The sequence below is a fragment of the Euprymna scolopes genome, chromosome 21, assembly GCF_053919585.1.
Source record: "Euprymna scolopes isolate OS-2025 chromosome 21, ASM5391958v1, whole genome shotgun sequence".
NCBI classification, from domain to species: Eukaryota; Metazoa; Mollusca; class Cephalopoda; order Sepiida; family Sepiolidae; genus Euprymna; species Euprymna scolopes.
Window position 1 is genome coordinate 40,418,418 of NC_136502.1, and position 20,131 is coordinate 40,438,548.

Below are 20,131 nucleotides of genomic sequence, written 5' to 3' on the forward strand. Positions count from 1 at the left end.
AATCTAGATGCGACGTGCGTTCGCAACTCCTAGATATTATTATTTAGACGGTATATAAAAAGTTCTAAGAAATAGTAACCCCTAGGAGAACCACCCTCAAAAAAGCCTTTGCCGGACATACAAAAAATGTGCACACACATTTTGCCTTATATATATATATATATACTAGTGTGGGGTACCCGGCGTTGCCCGGGTGTTTGTAGGTGTGTGTATGGGGGGGGGCGGGGTTATTCATAACCCTGCTTAAATATTATAAAAAAAGACGATGTAAAAAAAACCCAACCCAAAATGGCATAAATAAACCTGTGTATGGGGGAGGGGTAAACTAAAGAATAAGCGAAGTAATAAAAAAAAACGTTTGGTCGGGAGGAGGGATTGAACCCGGAAGCTTTGACGCGGAGGTGGAAACCAATGCCAAGTACTTAACGGTCTCGACCACGAGTGAGAGTAATTGATTAGCGTGTTAAGTTAAAGCTTATAAAGCTAAAAGAGGTTTGATTGACAGGACGACGCTTAATGAGGTCATCGCACGATCGTTATTTTTAGTTTTCACTTCACCCCAGATGATGGTGGGAAGGGGGGAAAGCAGAGCAAAAGCCGAGAAGCCAACGTTTTTCACTACGGGGGGTACCCAGCGATGCCCGGGTGTCTTGAGGTAAATCAAAACTCCGGGGGGGGGGGGTTAAATAATAAAAAAAAATGTTTTGATAGGTGAGTATGAGAATCGAACCCGTACCCTTGAGTTGGAAACCAATGTGTGAAAAAAAAACCGTGCTACGTTAACCATTTAGCTACGGCGACAGACAACGTTAAGCAGGTTATTTAACTATAAAAAGAGTTGTGCGCAATAAAAGTTAACTTTGACCTGATTAAGAAGGTCAAATAGAAGTCACACAGCGTTTGGGTTTGTTTACCCAAATTTAACTGTTTCTTTCCCCAACAGATGTTGGGGAGGGGTGTCTGATCAAAGCTTATTGCTTCTGGACGTTTTTCCCAGCGCAATGCCGAGAAGGTATTTATTTGCTCCCTCACCGAGCAAATTAGGCACAAGGCCGATTTTTAATGTGAGGAGTGAAGGGGAAATGGGGACCAACTCCCCGGGGAGTAGGGGAGCTGGATAGTGACAATTGGTATGAAGGGTTGCCCCTACATTGACCAAGGTCTTATATGTGGGGTCGCCCCCGCATATGGTCTTTGCTTGCAGTATCTGCCGGAACAGATACTACACTTTGATCCTGTTTATATATTTTATTCCTTTTAAAAGTTTGAAAATACAATTAAGTAAAAAACAAAAGATTTTTAAACAACAAAATTAGGCACAAGGCCCTACAAGAAATTGGGGAGGGGAAGGGTTCAGGGTCTTTGTGACTAAAGTGATTAAAAGTAATAAATGTAGACTTTGGAGTCTTACTCTTGACTGGCAACATTTACCAAAATACCCCATTCACTCTATGGATCTTAATCTAACTAATAAATCCCCAGCGTTTAAGAGTCAGAAACATATTTACAATTTATAAACAGTTGTCTGTGTGTTTGTGTATGCATTTTTTTTTTTTTTTTTTCCCTGAGGGCCAAGTACCAGCGCGATGCCGGTAAGACGTCGTTTGAGTTTAGTTTCACATATTTATACTAAAAAGCCCAATCAACACGCGAGAAGCCAAAATAGCAATAATTTTGTAAAAATCAACGTAAATAAATCTATACGCTATGCGCTTTTCTAATTCCTAGATATTATTATATAGGACCTATATACACAGTTTTAAGCGATAGTAACAACCCTGGGAGCGCGTGCGAAAGAAGCCTTTTGAAGACATACATGAAATGATCACACACATTGCACGGGTGTTTGTAGGTGTGTGTATGGGGGGGGGTATTAATAACCCTGCTTAAATATTATAAAAAAAGACGATGTAAAGATTCTTTCTATTTCTTTTTTTATATAAAATTAACAATTAAAACATCATTTTCGTTTTATTTCGTTTTGTAGTTGCTTAAAAAAGCTGGAATGGAATTTTAACGTTCTTTTTCTTTCTATGCTTTCTACTGAGTGAAACGCACCATGGACTTACCCGAAAGGAAGGGTTATTTATGCCATTTTCTTTTTGTTTTTTTTCGCTTTTCGCTGTTTTTTTTTTTTGTTGTTTTTCCGAACAGGTTCATCATTTTTTACTCTTACTTTTGCTTTTTGTTTTTCCGATTTCGTTTTAAAACAGGTTTGACGTTTGTTCGCTGTTTTTGTTGTTGTTATTGTTGTTTTAGTTTTTTGGGTGTTTGAAGGTGTGGGGGGGGGGTAAAAAAAAAAGTAAGTATGAGGATCGAAACCGAACCCTTGAGGCAAAGTTGTAAATTAAAGTGTGAAAAAAAAAGTGCAACGTTAACAATTGCCCCACCACGAGATGCTAACGGAAACACGTTTGAATTTATTTAATTACTTGGATTTGGCAGGTGCCTGTTTTAATGAGTTAATGAGATCAAGTTTGACTGCGGGATTTCGTTTACTGCTGAACGTTTTTTTTTACCCCAAGATGTTATAGGAAAAAGACTAACCCACATGCGGCAAGCGACAAATGCTGAATATTTATCTTCCCGAAATCGAGCAAATTAAATAGACAGGCGAGCTTCGTTGTTAACTGTGAGCTATTACGATTTATATGTGATATAAAAAGTTTTGAAAGATTGTGAAGCAAGCGACCGCTTCTCTGAAAGAAGCCTTTTGTAGACATACAGAAAAAGCGAGCACACATACATACATACATACATTTTCTCTTTTATATTTATAGATATATATAGAAGACTAGCAGGGGTACCCGGCGTTGCACAGGTGTTTAGAGGTGTGTGTGTTGGAGGGAGTAAGTCAAAACAAAAGAATAAGCAAAGTAATAACCCTGTTTAAATATTATAAAAAAACAATAAACGAATGTGATGCAAACGAACGATGTTAAAATTTCTTAAAATCGGAAAAACACAAACTAAAAAAGGAAACGCAAACGTGATGGAAAAAAAAAACAAAAAAATAAACAAACACGATGCAAAACGAACGATGTTAAAACTTCTTAAAAAAATCTGAAAAATAAAAAGAAAAAAAATATTAAAACTGTAGATGTGTGCGTGTGTGTGCGCGCATGTGTGTGTGTGTGTGTGTGTGTGTTGGGGAGTAGATGGAAACTAAAAGTAATAACCCTGTTTAAATATTAAAAAAAAACGAACAAAAACAAAAAAAATAAACAGTGAAAAAAGTTTTGGGAGGGAGAAAGGCTTGAGCCTGAAACCTTGAGGGTAATAGCCTGATGACATAAGCATGGCGCCAAGAAGCCATGGACTTGGAAAGAGTCGAAAATAAGCATTTAAAAACTCAGGTGGTTTTCTAGGTCAAATATCACGCCATAGCAGCAGCAGGAGTAGCAGAGAAAAACAAATTCACGGCGCGAATTTTGCAAGATAAAAAACACAAACGAACATGATGCAAACGGGCGATGTAAAGACAAAAACTAAAAAAAGAAAACGCGAACGTGATGGAAAAACAAAACAAAAAAAAAACAATGTTAAAACTTCTTTAAAAAATTCTGAAAAAATAAAAACAAAAAAAACAGCGAACGCGAAAAATAAGTGTGTGTGTGTGTGTGTGTGTGTGTTGGCAGGGGTGGATGGAAACTAAAAGTAATAACCCTGTTTTAATATTAAAAAAAAAACGAACAAAAAAAAGTTTTAGGAAAAAGGTAAGCTCCAACCCAAAGCCTTGAGGTTCATGGTCTGATGACATAACACGACACCACGAAAGCAGTAACTTTAGATGAGTCGAAAATAAGTGTTTATAAACCCAGGTGGTTTTCTAGGTCAAATCTCATGCCATAGCAGCAGGAGCAGCAGCAGGAGCAGCAGAGAGAAAACTAATCCACAACGCGAATTTTGTAAGATAAAAGTCGCTGAAATAAAAGACTTTTACGACATCGTTTCGTAAGTGTTACATATTATGATCTCGATAGCATATAAAAAGTTATAAGAAATAATAGTCCCCCCCCCCCGAATCCTGGCTAAAATGCCTTTAGCAGACATACAGAAAACACACATACACACACTAACACACATTTTCGCTTTTTTGGAGGTAGAAGGTTCAATTCTTAGTACAGGTGATATGAAGAATACAATAAAAAATACTTAAGACTGTCATAGCTGATGGAATTAGAACAATCCACCTTTTTAGATTAAACAAAAGGTTTCACTCAAAATTTCACACAGATTCCTGAGTTCAGCAAGATGCACCTCACTAAGGTCAGAGTTTACATTGGTTGAAAGATGAGAACAGTTGTGGAAGTTGAACACTCCCAGCCTTACTTGATTGTCGCCCTTTAACTCAGAAGAGCGACCTAGCTACGTCACTTCCTGTTTCTCATATTTCACTCTCTTTTCTGCTGAACGCTCAAACAGTCAACATGTGACAAACACCGCTCCGGTGGAGCCATGAGCCACCACCGCGTCCTGACTAGCCAGTCAACCGCAAGTAACGTTACTCATCTTTCATGAATTCTGATTCTTTCTATTACTCTTTCCTGTATATATATTTATGCAAATAAATTGCATTTGTTTCGTTGATATATAGCGGTATATTTTCATCTTCATTATGCGACCTTTTGTCTTTTCAATTCCTCTACCATTAAATACATCCATTCACCATTATCTACATGGGGACGGGATCGTCTAACACACTGCAGACGTCCGTCCCCAACACAGTAATCCAAATAATACAAATTATCAATCCTTATCTAAAAAATTCCAAAAGAAACTTATTTATTTCACTAAGTGTAAATGTGATTACCTGGAATTTAAACAAAGATATAACTTTATTTGGTTCTTCTTTGGTATAATTGTGAAATTCGAAAATTGAAATATTGAATTTCAAGTAAAGCCAATGGTATCTACTTAATTGTCATGTCGCTGTAATGAAAATATCTGAAAACAGTTTTCAAAGACATTTCGCGAAAATGAAGTTTTGCTAACTTGGCCAAAGATTTTCCTAATTTTTAGAAAATAATTATCTCCCTTTTATTAGTATTTAAACTCTCTTGTTTCTTTTTTTTTTTTTTTGCAAAACTTAATTTTTGTTAATTGATCTCAAAAACTATTTTCATTAATAATTAATTTTCTAGCTTATCATTTTTTTTTGTAATTTTTGGATATATTCATTACTGTGACAAGATAAGTAGATAGCATTTGTTTTACTTGAAATTCAATATTTCAAATTTTACTGTTTTAATGAAGAAAAACTGCTTATTTCCTCAAAATTACTTTATTTGAATTAAAGTTTTTCTAACTAAAAGTATTTTCTTTTGGCTAAATTCAGTTTCAAATAATTTGTCTATTTTATTTATTTATTTATTTTTTCAGATGAACTTGAAGAAATTATTATTCCAAAACGAATAAAAAGGTTTGTGCTGTATTGTAATCCTCATTTAATTTCTTACATATAATTTTTTTTTATTGAGTTTCAATAACTATTTTTTTTACTTGTAACTATTGTAACTTGTTTCAATAACTATCTTTTTTACTTGTAACTATTGTAACTTGTTTCAATAACTATTTTTTTTACTTGTAACTATTGTAACTTGTTTCAATAACTATTTTTTTTTTACTTGTAACTATTGTAACTTGTTTCAATAACTATTCTTTTTTTACTTGTAACTATTGTAACTTGTTTCAATAACTATTTTTTTTACTTGTATTTTGATTTACTAGAATGAAATTTTTCATGGTGACATTTTGATTTTTCAAGCTCTACAAAAAATTTATTTTATTTTTATTCAAGCTTAAAAATATATAATTAATTAATACTTTTTATTTGACTTTCAATTTAATTTAATTAAAATATATTATTTTTAACATTTCAATAAAAACAACACCTTATAAGTAATCAGACACAGTTTATACCATTGACTATGTTAGTACTCCTATAGTGTTCCTCATCTTTTGACTGGCAATTATTCGCTTAGTTTTTTTTATCCAAATTTAAGAATAAATTGATTTTTTTCAATCATATTTATCGGCCTAAAAATTTTTTTAATTTGCTTTTGAAATTGTTGAGAATCGAATTTTAATTCAATTTTTAATCACTGCTAGCCATGTTTATTTTTTATTTTTACACCAAAAGTATTTTCAAAATTATATACAAAATTTTTGACAGGCAAAAAACAGTTGATAATATATAGAATAATATAATAATAACCAGAGTCATGGCTGACTAACTGAGAACAATTTACCTACTGTAGATTAAATAAAGCGTTTGGTTCAAAATTCCACATAAGTTCCTGAGTTTAACACAAAGATTGCCAAGTTTGAAAATTGATTTGGTTGTTTTGTTTTATGGCATATCAACACTTTTCAAGTTATTTAATTCTGAATTCAGTTATTTTGGTAAAAGTTTTTATGCTTCAAGTTCTTTATATCTTCAAATATTCATTCATGGTGTTTGGTTTTGTAGAGGAATTAGCTTTGCAGAGTATAATTGAGTTTTGCAAAGGAAAGGGAAATAATAAGCAATAAAATCAATGTTTGGTGCATTTTAGATTTGGAAACCAATATCTTCTAGTTGTTATATTCACAAGGTTTCCTCTAACCTTCTTCAGGCGCCTTTTCTTTAATTTTTAACTTTTATCCTTTTACGTACTTCGTAATCTTTGTCAAACACTGAAACCTAAATTATTTTTATTTTTGGATTTGCAGAACCTAATTAAGTTTTACAAAGGAAAAGGAAACAATGACATCAATGTTTGGAGGATTTAGGTCAGTAAGTTGGTATCTTTAGCCAGCCTGATCTGGTAGCCCCCAGATTCAAGTTTAAAAAGATGAAGAATGTTGGAGGCTAAAACATTGTGAAAACAGCAACCAAGAATTAGATTTATAATCCAAATGCTTCAAATAATAGAAATGTGTCCGTTCTGTTCAATTTTGCTCACGTTCTAATGTAACTCGTCCGATATTGAAAGGAAACTTTCTTGAAAGGCAATTTACTAAAAATGAAGTCACTTCCATTATTTTTAATCATGATTACAAATAAATAATATTTCCCATTGCAGGGGCCCAACTGATATCCTGAAGGCTTTGTCGTCGACTGTAGGAAAGGTTTGTTATCATTTACTGGATTTTTATCTTTATTCTCTGTAAATTGACAAAACAAAATCTCTGCTGCATTTCGATATAGTTTTATAATTGGATGTTTGTTATGAATATATTATGTTTATTTGTGTAGATGGATAAAGACTCGGAGATGGACAAAGCATATTGGGATGACAGAACTATTGCAGTTGTTGAGAAGTTTTGTTACTTTGGTAATGTCATTGGAGCAGGTGTTTATGTGATTGCAAGAATAAAAAAACATTACCACTGTCGAGCAAGGGAAGAGTCTGTCGTGCATGTGTATGAAATGTGATGATGTATGAAAGTGAAATCTAATCAATGACGGTTGCATGGAGAGAAATGCTACGATGGATGTATAATACAAATCTTCAAAACAGGTTTAGATCTGATGATCACAGAGGAGAATAAAATTTGGACAGTATAGTAAAGTTTGTGCAGAAGAATAAACTTCAAAGCCAAGTTCTCTCTCTCTGATTCTCTCTCCTCTGATCTTGAACACATGGTGCAATGGGGCAAGAGGTGACTGGTTAATTTTAATGCATCTAAAACCAAGCTTCTATCTTTACATCATCAATGCTCTAATCCCTGTATGGCATGAATTGAGATGAATGGCTCTCGTCTTGGGGAGGCTCCATGTTTTGACAAGCTTCTGAGTCTGACCTTTATTCCTGATCTGAGATGGAACATGTACAACAAATCTGTTGCCAAGGCTGCTGAAAAAATGGTGGATCGTTCTACTTCTCCAGTAGATATCTGATTTCTGATGCATTTCTCTACCTGTATAAGAGCCAAGTACGTTTAAGGATAGAGTACTGCTGCCACATCTGGGCAGGAGCTGCTAGAAAGACTTTATTCTGCCTTTACAGAGTTCAAAATAGACTTTTTAACCTAGTGGGGGATGCCCTTTTCTCTTCCTTGCAACCTCTTTTCCACAGAAAAGACATTGCGAGCATGTCCCTACTTTATCGTTATTTTCATGACAAGTGCTCGTCTTAGCTCCAATCTCTGGTCACTCTGGACCTGACTTTCACGAAAAACACTAGTCTAGCTGAAAAAACTATCAATATTTTCTCCCACTCTTTATCTGTGCCTAAACCTAAACGTAGATTTCATGAACAAAGCTTCTTTCTTAGAACTACACACCTGTGGAACTCTGTTCTGTTTTCCTGCTTTCTAACTGACTACAATATGGCCGTCTTTAAGTTCAACGTGAACAAATTCTTGATAAGCCATTCCCTTAAGTAATCCAATTTACCAAAGTTACATTACTAACGATTACTACAATATTTTCCCATTGACTACTGTACATTCATTAACCTTTATCCTCGAGTGGCCTTCAGGCCATGATAAGCGGTGACTCCTTTGTAAAAAAAAAGAAAAAAAAACGCCCACATTGAAAGAATGGATGAATGTGTTTTTATTAGTAGATATAGAACAATTGAGATGGTTGTCTAAGGCTATGGAAACTATAGGAGGAAGTGGTAAAAAATGTACTTGACAGAAAAAGGGATTAAAAAAAAACTTATCCAAACAAGTGTTATTTGGAAGTCAATTTCTTAAAGCTGTTCAGTGCATGCCAGCAAGTAGTGGATAGAATGAGAGTATGCTACTCCTATGGATTAATTAATTGGTTCCATTTGAAATTATGTACAGCCTCCCAAGTTTGACAAGATACGGTTGGAGATTAAACTAGTTTGAAGATTTGTTATTTTTGAACCACAAGAGTATGAGAATAACACTGAAGACGAGAACAGTAGGTCAGGTGTCTACAGCCTACAGGCCAGATCTGGCCCACAAAAGTTTTTAATCCGACCTGCAGAGCTCATGGAAAATGCAAAAATATTCAAGAAAATTTTTTTTTTAATGGAAACGTGTGAAAATAGTTTTTCTTTTTGTTCAGAAAATGATTAAAAGAATGAGGTTTTAGAAAACAAGTTTCACTAAAATCAATAAAACATGTTCAGGTCATTTTTTTATTTTTGCCTGCGTAACTCTAAACAGTCAGCTATATGACCCCCCCCCTTTCCCCGTTCGAAAACTTTGGAGACTACTGCAGTACTCCGAATAATTCAAATGATACAAATTCTCCTCATCTCAAAAATTTCAGAAACATAATTCTTGATTATTATCTTTCAATATTGATCTTTGAACTTGTTCATTTCAGGATTATACGGCACCGAATTATTGGTTTATGGATGACCCATATTTGATTCCCACCAGTTCGCTTCAGAAGGTAACAGCTTTATATTCTTTTTTTTTTTTTTCATATACAGCTTTTAAACTTCACATTATAAACATTCATTGGCGTCATCATTGGCAGAGATTCTTTTTTTAGTTCTTGTCCAGTATTCGCCATATATTAAAAAACAAAAAAAGGAAGTAACATTTGTATAGCGTAACTCATGATGAAACAAAAATATATTCCAAAAATCATGTAAATTCATCAAGTAGTTTTATTTTTAGATAAGAAAATAAAATTTTCTTATACCCCCCTCCCTTCCAACATTTAGATGATAAGTGAACGGTTATTTTAAGGCAAGATTATTTATTTTTTATTAATGTTTAATAAGTAGTCAAATTGGATGATCCCGTCTTTTGTACCTTTTTATGTATTAAGACCAATAATAGTATTAAGATCAATAAGTTTATCAGGTAAACAATGAGGCAATAAAAATGAGGACTGATAAAGTTGGTTGAAACAAGGCAGAATTTGTGGTGCAAGTCCAGAGTTCAACCTAATTAAAAAAACAAAAATACAGAAAAATCTTTAGGATGTATGTATTTATCATGGAAAAAAATATCATATTCTAAAAGTAATGTAAATCGATCAAGTTTTATTTTTAAATAAAAAAATCTCATTTTATGAGTATTCAAGAAGTGACTGTTTTGCCTGCCATTTTGAAAAATATCTCAAGAAACAAAGGAAAGATAACTCAACAATACTTCATATTTACTAGATTTATGTTGTAATGCCTAGGAATTCCATTAATTGCATAAAAATGATTTTCTTATTTAAAAATAAAACTATTTGATCAATTTACGTAATTCTTGGAATATATTTTCATTTTGTCATACATCATAGAGATTTTTCTTTCTTTTTTTTTTTTTTTGATATAAAGGGAATTCTGCACAAGAACATATTTTTTTTATTGATGTGCATGTTAATAAGCATCATTCCTATTGATGAGGTAGAAATTTTCTTTCCAAAAAGTGTGAAATAGTAAAAAAAGACTTAAAAAAATTTAATGGTTGACTACCAGAAGGTATATATAATGTCAACAGTTTTTGGTGCTTTTGATGATTGGTTATCCAGAGGATTTCAGTATATACCCATTCAGTCCTGAGTATTGACAGAGAATCTTGAGTTAGTCATCAAATAGGCTAAACCAATTTCAATTTGAAAGCTGTAAAATAAAAAATAAAAAAGCAGATGACACTGAGCATGCAAAGGGTTAGATTAGGCTCAGTGTTAAAAATATGTTAGTCTCTCAAAAGAATAAAACTGAAAAAACTTTTCACAAAAACATAACCCTAAATAGTAGCTCCTTACATCCAGGTGGCAATATGCCCTGTTTTGGTGGGATGAAAAAGAGTAATAAAAAAGGTTTCTTTCAAATTGTAAACTGTTTCGGTTATTTCCTGGACTGACACAGGATTCTCTATTGGCATTAAAGACTATAAGTACTGAAATTCCTTGCAACCTCTATCTCACAGAAGAGATGTTGCGAGTTTGTCTCTGATGTATCGTTATTTTCATGGTGGAATCTTTCTATCGATCCTGTAAATATCTCACTGCTGATGTTATTCTCTATCTATATAAGAGCCAGGTACGTCCAAGGATGGAATACTGTTGCCACATCTGGGCAGGAGCTGCTAGAAAGAACTTGTCCTGCCTTGATAGAGTTCAAAATAGACTTTGTAGCCTCGTAGGAGATGTCCTTTTCTCTTCCTTACAACCTCTATCTCATAGAAGAGATGTTGCGAATTTGTCTCTGATGTATCGTTATTTTCATGGAAGGTGTTCAACTGAGCTTCAATTTATGGTCCCCCCTCGCCAAACTTTCACAAGAAACACTCGTCTAGCTGTACACACTATCAATAATTCCCCCCACTCTTTATCGGTGCCTAAACCTAAACGTAGATTTCATGAACAAAGCTTCTTTCTTAGAACTGCACGCCTGTGAAATTGTCTTCTGTTTTCCTGCTTTCCGGCTGACTACAATATGGTTGTGTTCAAGTCTAACGTAAATAAGTTCTTGATGAGCCGTTCTATATAAGTTTCCAAATTTACCAAATTTTCATTACTAATGATTGCTATATTGCCCAATTTCTACTGTACACTCTTTAACCCTTATCCTTGAGTGGCCTCTTGGCCTTGATAAGTGGTGATGCCTATGTAAAAAAAAAAAAAAAAAAATCCTCTGGATACCTATTCATTAAAAGTACCCATTTTTTTAAAATAAAAATGTGAAAGGCTGTACCAGAAATTTTTAATAAAAATTGATACATAAAAATAAATATATTAAAAACGTGTGTTCTTCTCATTTTGTTTTTTCCTTATTAATATTTTGTGATTTTTTTTTTTGTTTTTATTCAAAGCGAGCATACCTTTTGGCGGAAGCGTCTGGAAAGAAAACAGCTCGATATATGATGCAAAAATTTCCACAGAACTTTGTGCATAATCCAGCCATTCCCAATATTCCTGTAAGTTTGTTCTTGAAGAAATTAAAATATGTCTGATATAATTTTTTAAATATATGGATGACTCTGATTTTATTGTCTAAACATAAAAATTAGATGCCCACCTTTTTAGACCAAAAGGAAATCATTCAATTTTCATCTGGATATTTAGAAAATTATACAGTCAAACCTTGTGTGTGTGTGTGTGTGTGTGTGTGTGTGTGTGTGTGTGTGCGTGCGTGAGATGATAAACTTGATTTATAAAATTTCAAAAATAATTTATTAATTTAGCAATACACATGAAAAAATTGAAATTGTTTAAAATATTTCAATATTGGTATACATAGAGCTTGATGAGCTAAGAAAGAATCTTTTTAAATTTTTAAAATCTGATTAAAATTAAGGAAGTTATGACTATTTTTATGCCTCACACGTTTGGATATTTTCCCCTCTTTAAGACCATATGCGTTTCATCACATTTTTTACACTACTTTTTCAGTAAAAATGTCATATCTTTGTTAAAACACAAGATTAAGCAATGAAATTTACCATATAAGTGTATTTTTGTACAAGGAATCAGAATATGCAACTGAAAATCCCTAAAAGTTCATGGTTTCCAAATAATCTGCATAAATATGCTGCAATTCCTTAAAAATGTCATGTATCCATAAACAGAAAAGAAGTTGGAGAACTCATAATTGAATTGTAATGTGCTTTATGTACAAAAAACTTGAATCTAAACATAGGACCATTTAAAAATGAATATGTTGCAATATTTTTTTGGTATTATTGTAGATTAACACCTTCTGTTTAACCCCACCCAACCCCTTCTGACCACCCGTCCAAAATGTGATTCTCCCTTTTTAGGCAATTATGTATGAAATGCCATGAAAAACTTTAATGAAAGATAAACAAATTATTTTAGAATTTAATGTAAAATAATTCCCCATTACAAGTCACTCTAGCATTTTAGTGCAGTTAAACTGTTTTTTTTTTTTCTATAGGAGATAAATTCTGTATGCTTTTTGTTTTTTTAAGACAATTATGTGTGGTTTTAAGAGGGTTTCTATGCAATGAGAATATGGGGAGGGTTGCTATTCGGACTTTTAATTAGTTGTAGGGCTAAGGAAAATTATGTGTGAACATACTGAAGACTTGACAGAAACAAAAACAACATTAGAGGGGGGGGCGGTTAGTTTCACAAAAATTTAATGTAAAATAATTCACCATTTCCAGGCCATTCTAGCATTTTAGGACAGTTAATTTTTATGGAAGATAAATCATGTGCATTTTTCTTTAAGGAAGGACCTATTTATTGTTTGTTTGTTTTAGACGCTTGTATGTGGTTTACAGAGGTATTTTGTTGGGGGGGGACTTGCCACTCGAACTTAGTGTTATTGTTAGGGTTAAAGAGTGTTTTAGGAGGAGACTTGCAACTCACAACTGGGGTTAGAGGTGAGGTTAAGAGAGCTTTTTTCAAAGAGAGCATTCATCACTCATATTTACTGTTAGTGGTTCATAATTATTGGCTTTTGAAAATGTTATGGATTAAATTTGGAATATCACATTACTATTAAATATGTAAACTTCTGTCAAAAAAAAAAATATGTGTATATACGAGGGACGTGCAATAAGTACTGCCCCTGACCCACTTTCCATAGCAGTGGAGCAACGAAACTTGGCACAGTTGTTAGTCTTTCTCTACATAGGAACCACCTAGAGTTATGCATGTCTCCCATTGTTTGATGCAGCTCTGGAAACCGTTTTTGTAGAACACCCCAAGTTGGTCCTCCAGCCATGACGTGACTTCAGAAATCAAGGCTGCATCATCTGGGAAATGCTTTCCTTTCAAAAACAACTTCATGGCTGGGAAGAGGTGAAAGTCAGAGGGTGCAAGGTCAGGAGAGTAGGGAGGATGGGGAAGGATTTCATAACCACACGCCCATGCTTCTGATCTGGCGATATGCGAGTTGTGGACCGGAGCGTTGTCCTGTAAGAGGAGGGTACCTTTGCTGATCTTGCCCCGCCTCTTGATTTTGATGGCTTCCCTTAATTTCCTCAAAAGTGAAGCATAATAGGCTCCTGTAATTGTGGTACCCTTTGCCAGGAAAGCTGTAATCACTACTCCGTCCTGGTCCCAGAAGACTGTGAGCATGACCTTGCCAGTGGAGGGCTGCACCCTTGCCTTCTTTGGAGGTGGTGAGTCCAAGTGCTTCCACTGCATTGACTGGGCTTTGGTCTCTGGATTATAGTGATGGACCCAGGTTTCATCCTGTGTAATCAGTCTTTTGAAAAACTTTGACTCATCTTCTTGGCACATCTCCAAATTCATCCTCGAGCACTCGATGCGTTATTGCTTCTGAAATGGTGCGAGCAACCTGGGAATCCATCTGGCAGACACCTTATGCATATGCAAATGGTCATGAATGATAGTTTCCACAGACCCTGTACTAATCTTGACATCTTGGGCTATTTGGCGAATAGTAATGCACCGATCTTCCAAAATGGCAGCCTCAACTTGACGGACGGATGCCTCATCAATGGCAGATGGGGGGGGGCAGGTCTGAGAGCTGTTTCCACAGACTTCCGGCCATGTTTGAATTCACGATGCCAGCTTTTTACAAGGTCATACGATGGGGCATTATCACCATAAGTTTCTTTCATTTCATCAAAAGTCTCCTGTGGTGTGCATCCTTTCAAATACAAAAACTGGATCACTGCTCAACATTCAACAGACTCCATTTCACACCTGACTCAGTTCAAACACCTGTAAAACAGCGCTGTAATTTGCCACATAATCCATAGATATAAATCATTTCACATGCAAAATTTCAGCTAGATCAGACAACTGGAAGTGGGTCAGGGGCATTACTTATTGCGCGCCCATCGTGTGTATATATATATATACATGGATATAACAAATAAATGTTATGCAAAGCAAGATAAGTTACTTTTCTACCTAACTTAATAAGTTTGTACTGTTTTTAATTAATGTAAAATATTTATTCGGTTCGAAAAGTAGGTAATATTCAGCGCTACCCGAAAAGAAAATATGGCCGCAATTTCTATTTACATTTTTCAAGTCTTGATAATCACTTCAAAATAAGAAATAAAGCAAAATGGTGAATGAAACCCACCCAATAAATGTCACAGTAACATTTATTGGGTCGGTTTCATTCACCATTTTGTTTCATTTCTTATTTTGAAATCTTTGAGACTTCAAAAATGTAAAGAGACATTGTGGCCATTTTTCTTGTTCTTCGGTAGCGCTCGCTCCAATCTACTTATTTTTCGAATTTTACATTAAAAAAAAAAAAATAAATAAAAAGTATGCGGTTAGGTAGAAAAGTAACTTATCTTGCTTTTGATAAAATTTGTTTTTGACAACTTTTTCGTACCTCTGTGGATTGGAATACGAACCGTTACTTCATTTTTGTTTTGTTGTCTTAACTGCAAAATGCCGTTTAAATTTCAAATAAATATCTTGCAGAAAGTGTATATATATATATATATATATATATATATATAGTGTGTGTGTGTATTCGACAGGTAAATAAGTCAGCAAAAGTTATATTTAGTTTTAATTTAATTATGAAATTTCAAAGAAAATTCCATAAATTTGTTGATTTCTATTTTCGAGGTTGAAGGTGTTTATTCCATAGACCGTTTATACTACGCTGGAGCAGGTCGTAAAAACACTTTTCACTTAATAAGTAGAAAAAAAAAAAAACGAAATAAAAAGCTTCTTAATTGTAGTTTGATGTGTTTTCTAATTGCTTTTAAAATTTCAAGAATATTGATATAGATTTTGAGGGTTTGTATTACTATACACATAGATTCGAAAAAAAACATGTATAACAAATAAATGTTATCAAAAGCAAGATAAGTTACTACATTTATATTCATATTTTCATGTTTTTCTTAATTCATTCTTGAATAAAAATTAAAGAACGCGTGTTGTTTACACTGTGCTAATGCTACAGCTGCTGCTGCTACTAATATTAACTTCAGTTGTCCAAATTCGAGAATTAGAAACGTTTTTTGGGGGGTAGGTCCTTTTAAATTATTATCAATTACCGCGGTCCTACTCAACATACAATAATACTTTTAATTGATAAAGATAGTAAAAAGATTGATTTACTTACTAGTGGGTGTCCGAAGAAATTTTTTTTTTTAATGTTTGATACTCGTCATATTAAAGTCTTATTTTTAACACGACAAAAAAAGAAATGGTCAAAAATATTTCAGACACTTGACAGTATTAAGATTAACACCTCTTCTGATTGTTTCCCAAATTTCATGACAAAATTCTTCATACAATCACGGTACGGGCCTTTAGAAATCAGGGAGGGTCATTACAAAACCTTACCGAAAATGCCATTTTATGACGTTCACATTTTTATCACTTTATTTGCTTAAAATTCTTAAAATATATAATGTACATTCATATTTATTAATTCATTTGAAAGTATATTCATTTCTGAACAAAACAGAAGTAATTGAAGTGCTTTGATTTAAAAAATATAGCTATTTTAGTAGAACTACCTTGAAATCTGTGATTATTCAAAGTGTTATTTTCTGTCCGTGTGTATTACTAATTAATTAATAATTTATTTACAACTAGCTGACTTAACTCAGCATTACCCTGGATTATTTTATTGTAGTCAGTGAAAAATTATTGTAGTAAATACAAACACATTATTTTTTTCCACTCAGATTCTTAAATACTTGTTACTTACTGTCGTTATTCATAATTATGCTTATCTATTCTCTTAACTAGCATTTGGTTTATTTAATCAGAGTTTTATTATTAATCAGAATAATGTATAGAAAAATTAATTTATCTTTTCTATATTGGTACATTACTTCCTCTCTTATGTCTCACAAGTCACAGTCAATTAAAATACATGAACATTCTGTAACATTTTCAATGCTAAAATAAGTCTTTATACATGTGAAAGTTTATGCATACTGGTCTTTTTTAACATGTTGCCTCATGCTGTTTCTCTTCGCCGCGTTCCATGATTGACTCATCTGTTTGAATAATACCCTTTTCATGAACAAAGACACAAGGAGATGGTCGCTGAGTTTTCTTCAAGGTTTTATTTGGAGAGAATGCATTTTTTTTTTTTTTCTTTACATAGGCATCACCACATTATCAAGGCCAAGAGGCCACTCAAGGATAAGGGTTAAAGAGTGTACAGTAGAAATTGGACAATATAGTAATCATTAGTAATGAAAATTTGGTAACTTATATGGAACGGCTCATCAAGAACTTATTTACGTTAGACTTGAACACAACCATATTGTAGTCAGCCGGAAAGCAGGAAAACGGAAGACAATTCCACAGGCGTGCAGTTCTAAGAAAGAATCTTTGTTCATGGAATCTACGTTTAGGTTTAGGCACAGATAAAGAGTGGGGGGAATTATTGATAGTGTTTACAGCTAGACAAGTGTTTCTTGTGAAAGTTTGGTGAGGGGGAACCATAGATTGAAGCTCAGTCGAATGCATTTAGGAGAGAGATAGACTAATGTTTTCTTAGCTAGTTATTTATTTCTTAAACTCAACTTTCTACTTAACAAAATGGGTGACGTGTATGGACAGAAACCAAGGTAACATTTGTTGCGATTATTTCTATATCATTGACAGTGGCTTGTTCGCATGTCTCCTATGGAGAGACTGATTTTAAAATCTTGGTTTTCTCTTAGCTTGAAAAACGTGACATCATTTGTCATATCCTCATATCATTCAACTCCTGTTTTGTCTACCTGCCTCAACTTTACATCACTTGTCTTTCTGTCAACCTTGGGAATGATCTCGTTTTACAAATCTGAGTTATCATGCACTCAGTATAATACTTGTCAAAATTCATACTATCTAACTTCATCTCCACCAATGTAGGGTCCCTAATATTTTACAGTTTAAGCATCCCTTACCATGATGATGACTAACTGAGAAAAAACCGCCTGGAAGCAAGTTTGTTCACACTTTAAAAAAGGATAAAAAAAGATAACAATTGAAGACAAGAAAAGGTTTGTTCATCATGGATCATCTACTCTAAATCACTGACTAGTGTGCATGTTCCAGACTATGGATTATTTGGAATCCTAAGCCCCTTAATTTATCATTAATGTTCTCTCAGATAATGTTCTCCTTACAAACTCTCAACAAACTCCTACTCTCCCCTTTTAGCCATGTGTTTTCAGTAAACTTCAGGGTCAAAACGACCATTGAAAGTATTTGTTGACTTGATGACTCTAGTCCCCTGTATACATGTCAATGTTGGCCCACGAGTCTAAAATCATGTGACGAATACTAGCAATCATACTCCCTCACTATATAACATTATTACAATAACTCATCTTGCATATCTATTTGCGAATGTACTGTAGCCTTACTGCTTGAATCTCCAATAATGGGTACCCTCTTGATGTGATTAACTGTCATAAAAAGGAAAATAAACCATTTTTCTCAAATAAAAACTAAGATGGTGGCTAAATGTTCTATTTACATTTGTTTATCTTGGTTAGGACAATAAGTGAAAAATTCGCTAAACAGATTAGCTCAGCTGTTGAACATTGCTATTTTGCCTCCAATGTTACTTCTGCCCTTCCTCCATCATATGAATAATATCAATTTAAATGTAGTTGCAGTGCCAACTACATTGGCAGAATGACCCTTAGGTTAGATGGTCATGTCTAACAACATGTATCCAGCAAAATCAGGAATGGAATCTACCGACCAACGGATGTTTTGAGTAATACGTATGGTTCTGCTATAACGGACCATTTGCTTAAAAACCCGCGATGTACAATGAATTTCAGCAGTGACTCATTTTCTATTCTAAGTCACGCTCATTCATTATTTTATCTGAAGGTCTTGGAGAATATTCATGTCTGTTTAAAGAGACCTTCTCTCTGTGAGTAAAGGGATTGTCTTTGGGTCTGGATGTAATTAGTCTCTAGGTATCATTATATAAATATTCTAATGATAGATTTATTTTAGTCGTTCACCCATATTTTTTTTTCTTTCCGATAGTTTGATTTTATTTTAGTCATTTGAATTTGTTTCCCTATACAAAAAACAAAAAAAAGAACCCTCGACTGCCTCTACCCCCTTATTTATTTTTAATTTTTCTTTTTTTTCAACCTTCATTAAATGTTTCCCCTTCGTCCTTCTTTTTACTATGGATACAAAAAACTCAACCTTCCTTTTTTAACAGCTATAATATATGTATATATATATATATATATATATATATATATATATATATATATATATATATATGTATATGATGTGGATTCTGCAGTAAATGCAAATTGTACTGTTGGATCCACTCCCTCCACTTCGCTAGTTCAGTCACGCCTTTCGTCGACATCTAGGTAACTTCATCCGTGAGGTCATTGATTGCAAACTCACTTTTTCCTGATTCAAAAGATCTAACCCAAGCTCAATTGGTGACCAAACAGGCCACTTTTATTTTCTAGAGTAGTTTCTCACAGCACCTACTATTAAAATACTTGTTAAACATGCAGAGGGATGCAACATTTCATTGATGGGACAAAGATTAAAACATAGCTAACAGGACAGTGTGAGACCTATTAGGTTTGCGACTCTCTTTTGAACCCTGTCTAAGAGTGAGAGACTAGTAGCAGATGCACCAGCCCAAATGTGACAACAATACTCCATACACAGGTGAATGGTGGCCTTGTAGAGGTACAAGATACTCTCAGGCATAAGTAACTTTCTAGCACGGTAGAGGGAGCCCACCTTCTTGGCAATGCTCTCAATGTATCTGTTCCAATTCATGTTCCCTGTGAACGTTAAGCCGGGGAGTTTGAATGAAGTACTTTCAGGTAATGTATCATTAGCCATAGCTATTGGTGGTTGAGAAGGTTTCTTGTAATTATTGAAGGAAAGAAGCTTAGTCTTGGCAGCATTGAATGTTACCATCCATTTCCCTGATATCAAAAACAAAAATAAAGAAAGATCTTTATGATGTATGTACTCATGATGAAACGAAAATAATCATATTCCAAAAAGTATGTACCATATATTTCGGCATATAAGATGACCCTTAAATTAAAAAAAAATCATCTTTAAAAACCAATATTTCATAAGATACCGGGTGTTGCAATCTATAGCCTAGGCTAAACAAACATGTTTTCGTGATTTAGCAGTCGTCTTATAAAACCGATATATGATAAATTCATTAAAATTTGCTCCAATTTTGTACCTCGTTTTATCTGATGGTTGCCTTATACACTAAAAGATACAGTAAATTGATCATGTAGTTGAATTTTTAAATGAAAAAATTAAATT

The 20,131-nt window shown here is 33.8% G+C and overlaps 1 protein-coding gene across 1 annotated transcript in view; it reads left to right on the forward strand.

Moving 5' to 3' along the window:
• LOC145242150 (small ribosomal subunit protein mS39-like) overlaps positions 1-20,131 on the forward strand; it is an 87,163-nt gene that overhangs the window by 8,513 nt on the left and 58,519 nt on the right. Inside the window, exons 3-6 of the mRNA XM_080105129.1 lie at positions 5,383-5,422; positions 7,068-7,113; positions 9,293-9,361; positions 11,728-11,832. Coding sequence (XP_079961255.1) covers positions 5,383-5,422; positions 7,068-7,113; positions 9,293-9,361; positions 11,728-11,832 — 260 coding nt within the window. The remainder of the gene's footprint in view (positions 1-5,382; positions 5,423-7,067; positions 7,114-9,292; positions 9,362-11,727; positions 11,833-20,131) is intronic.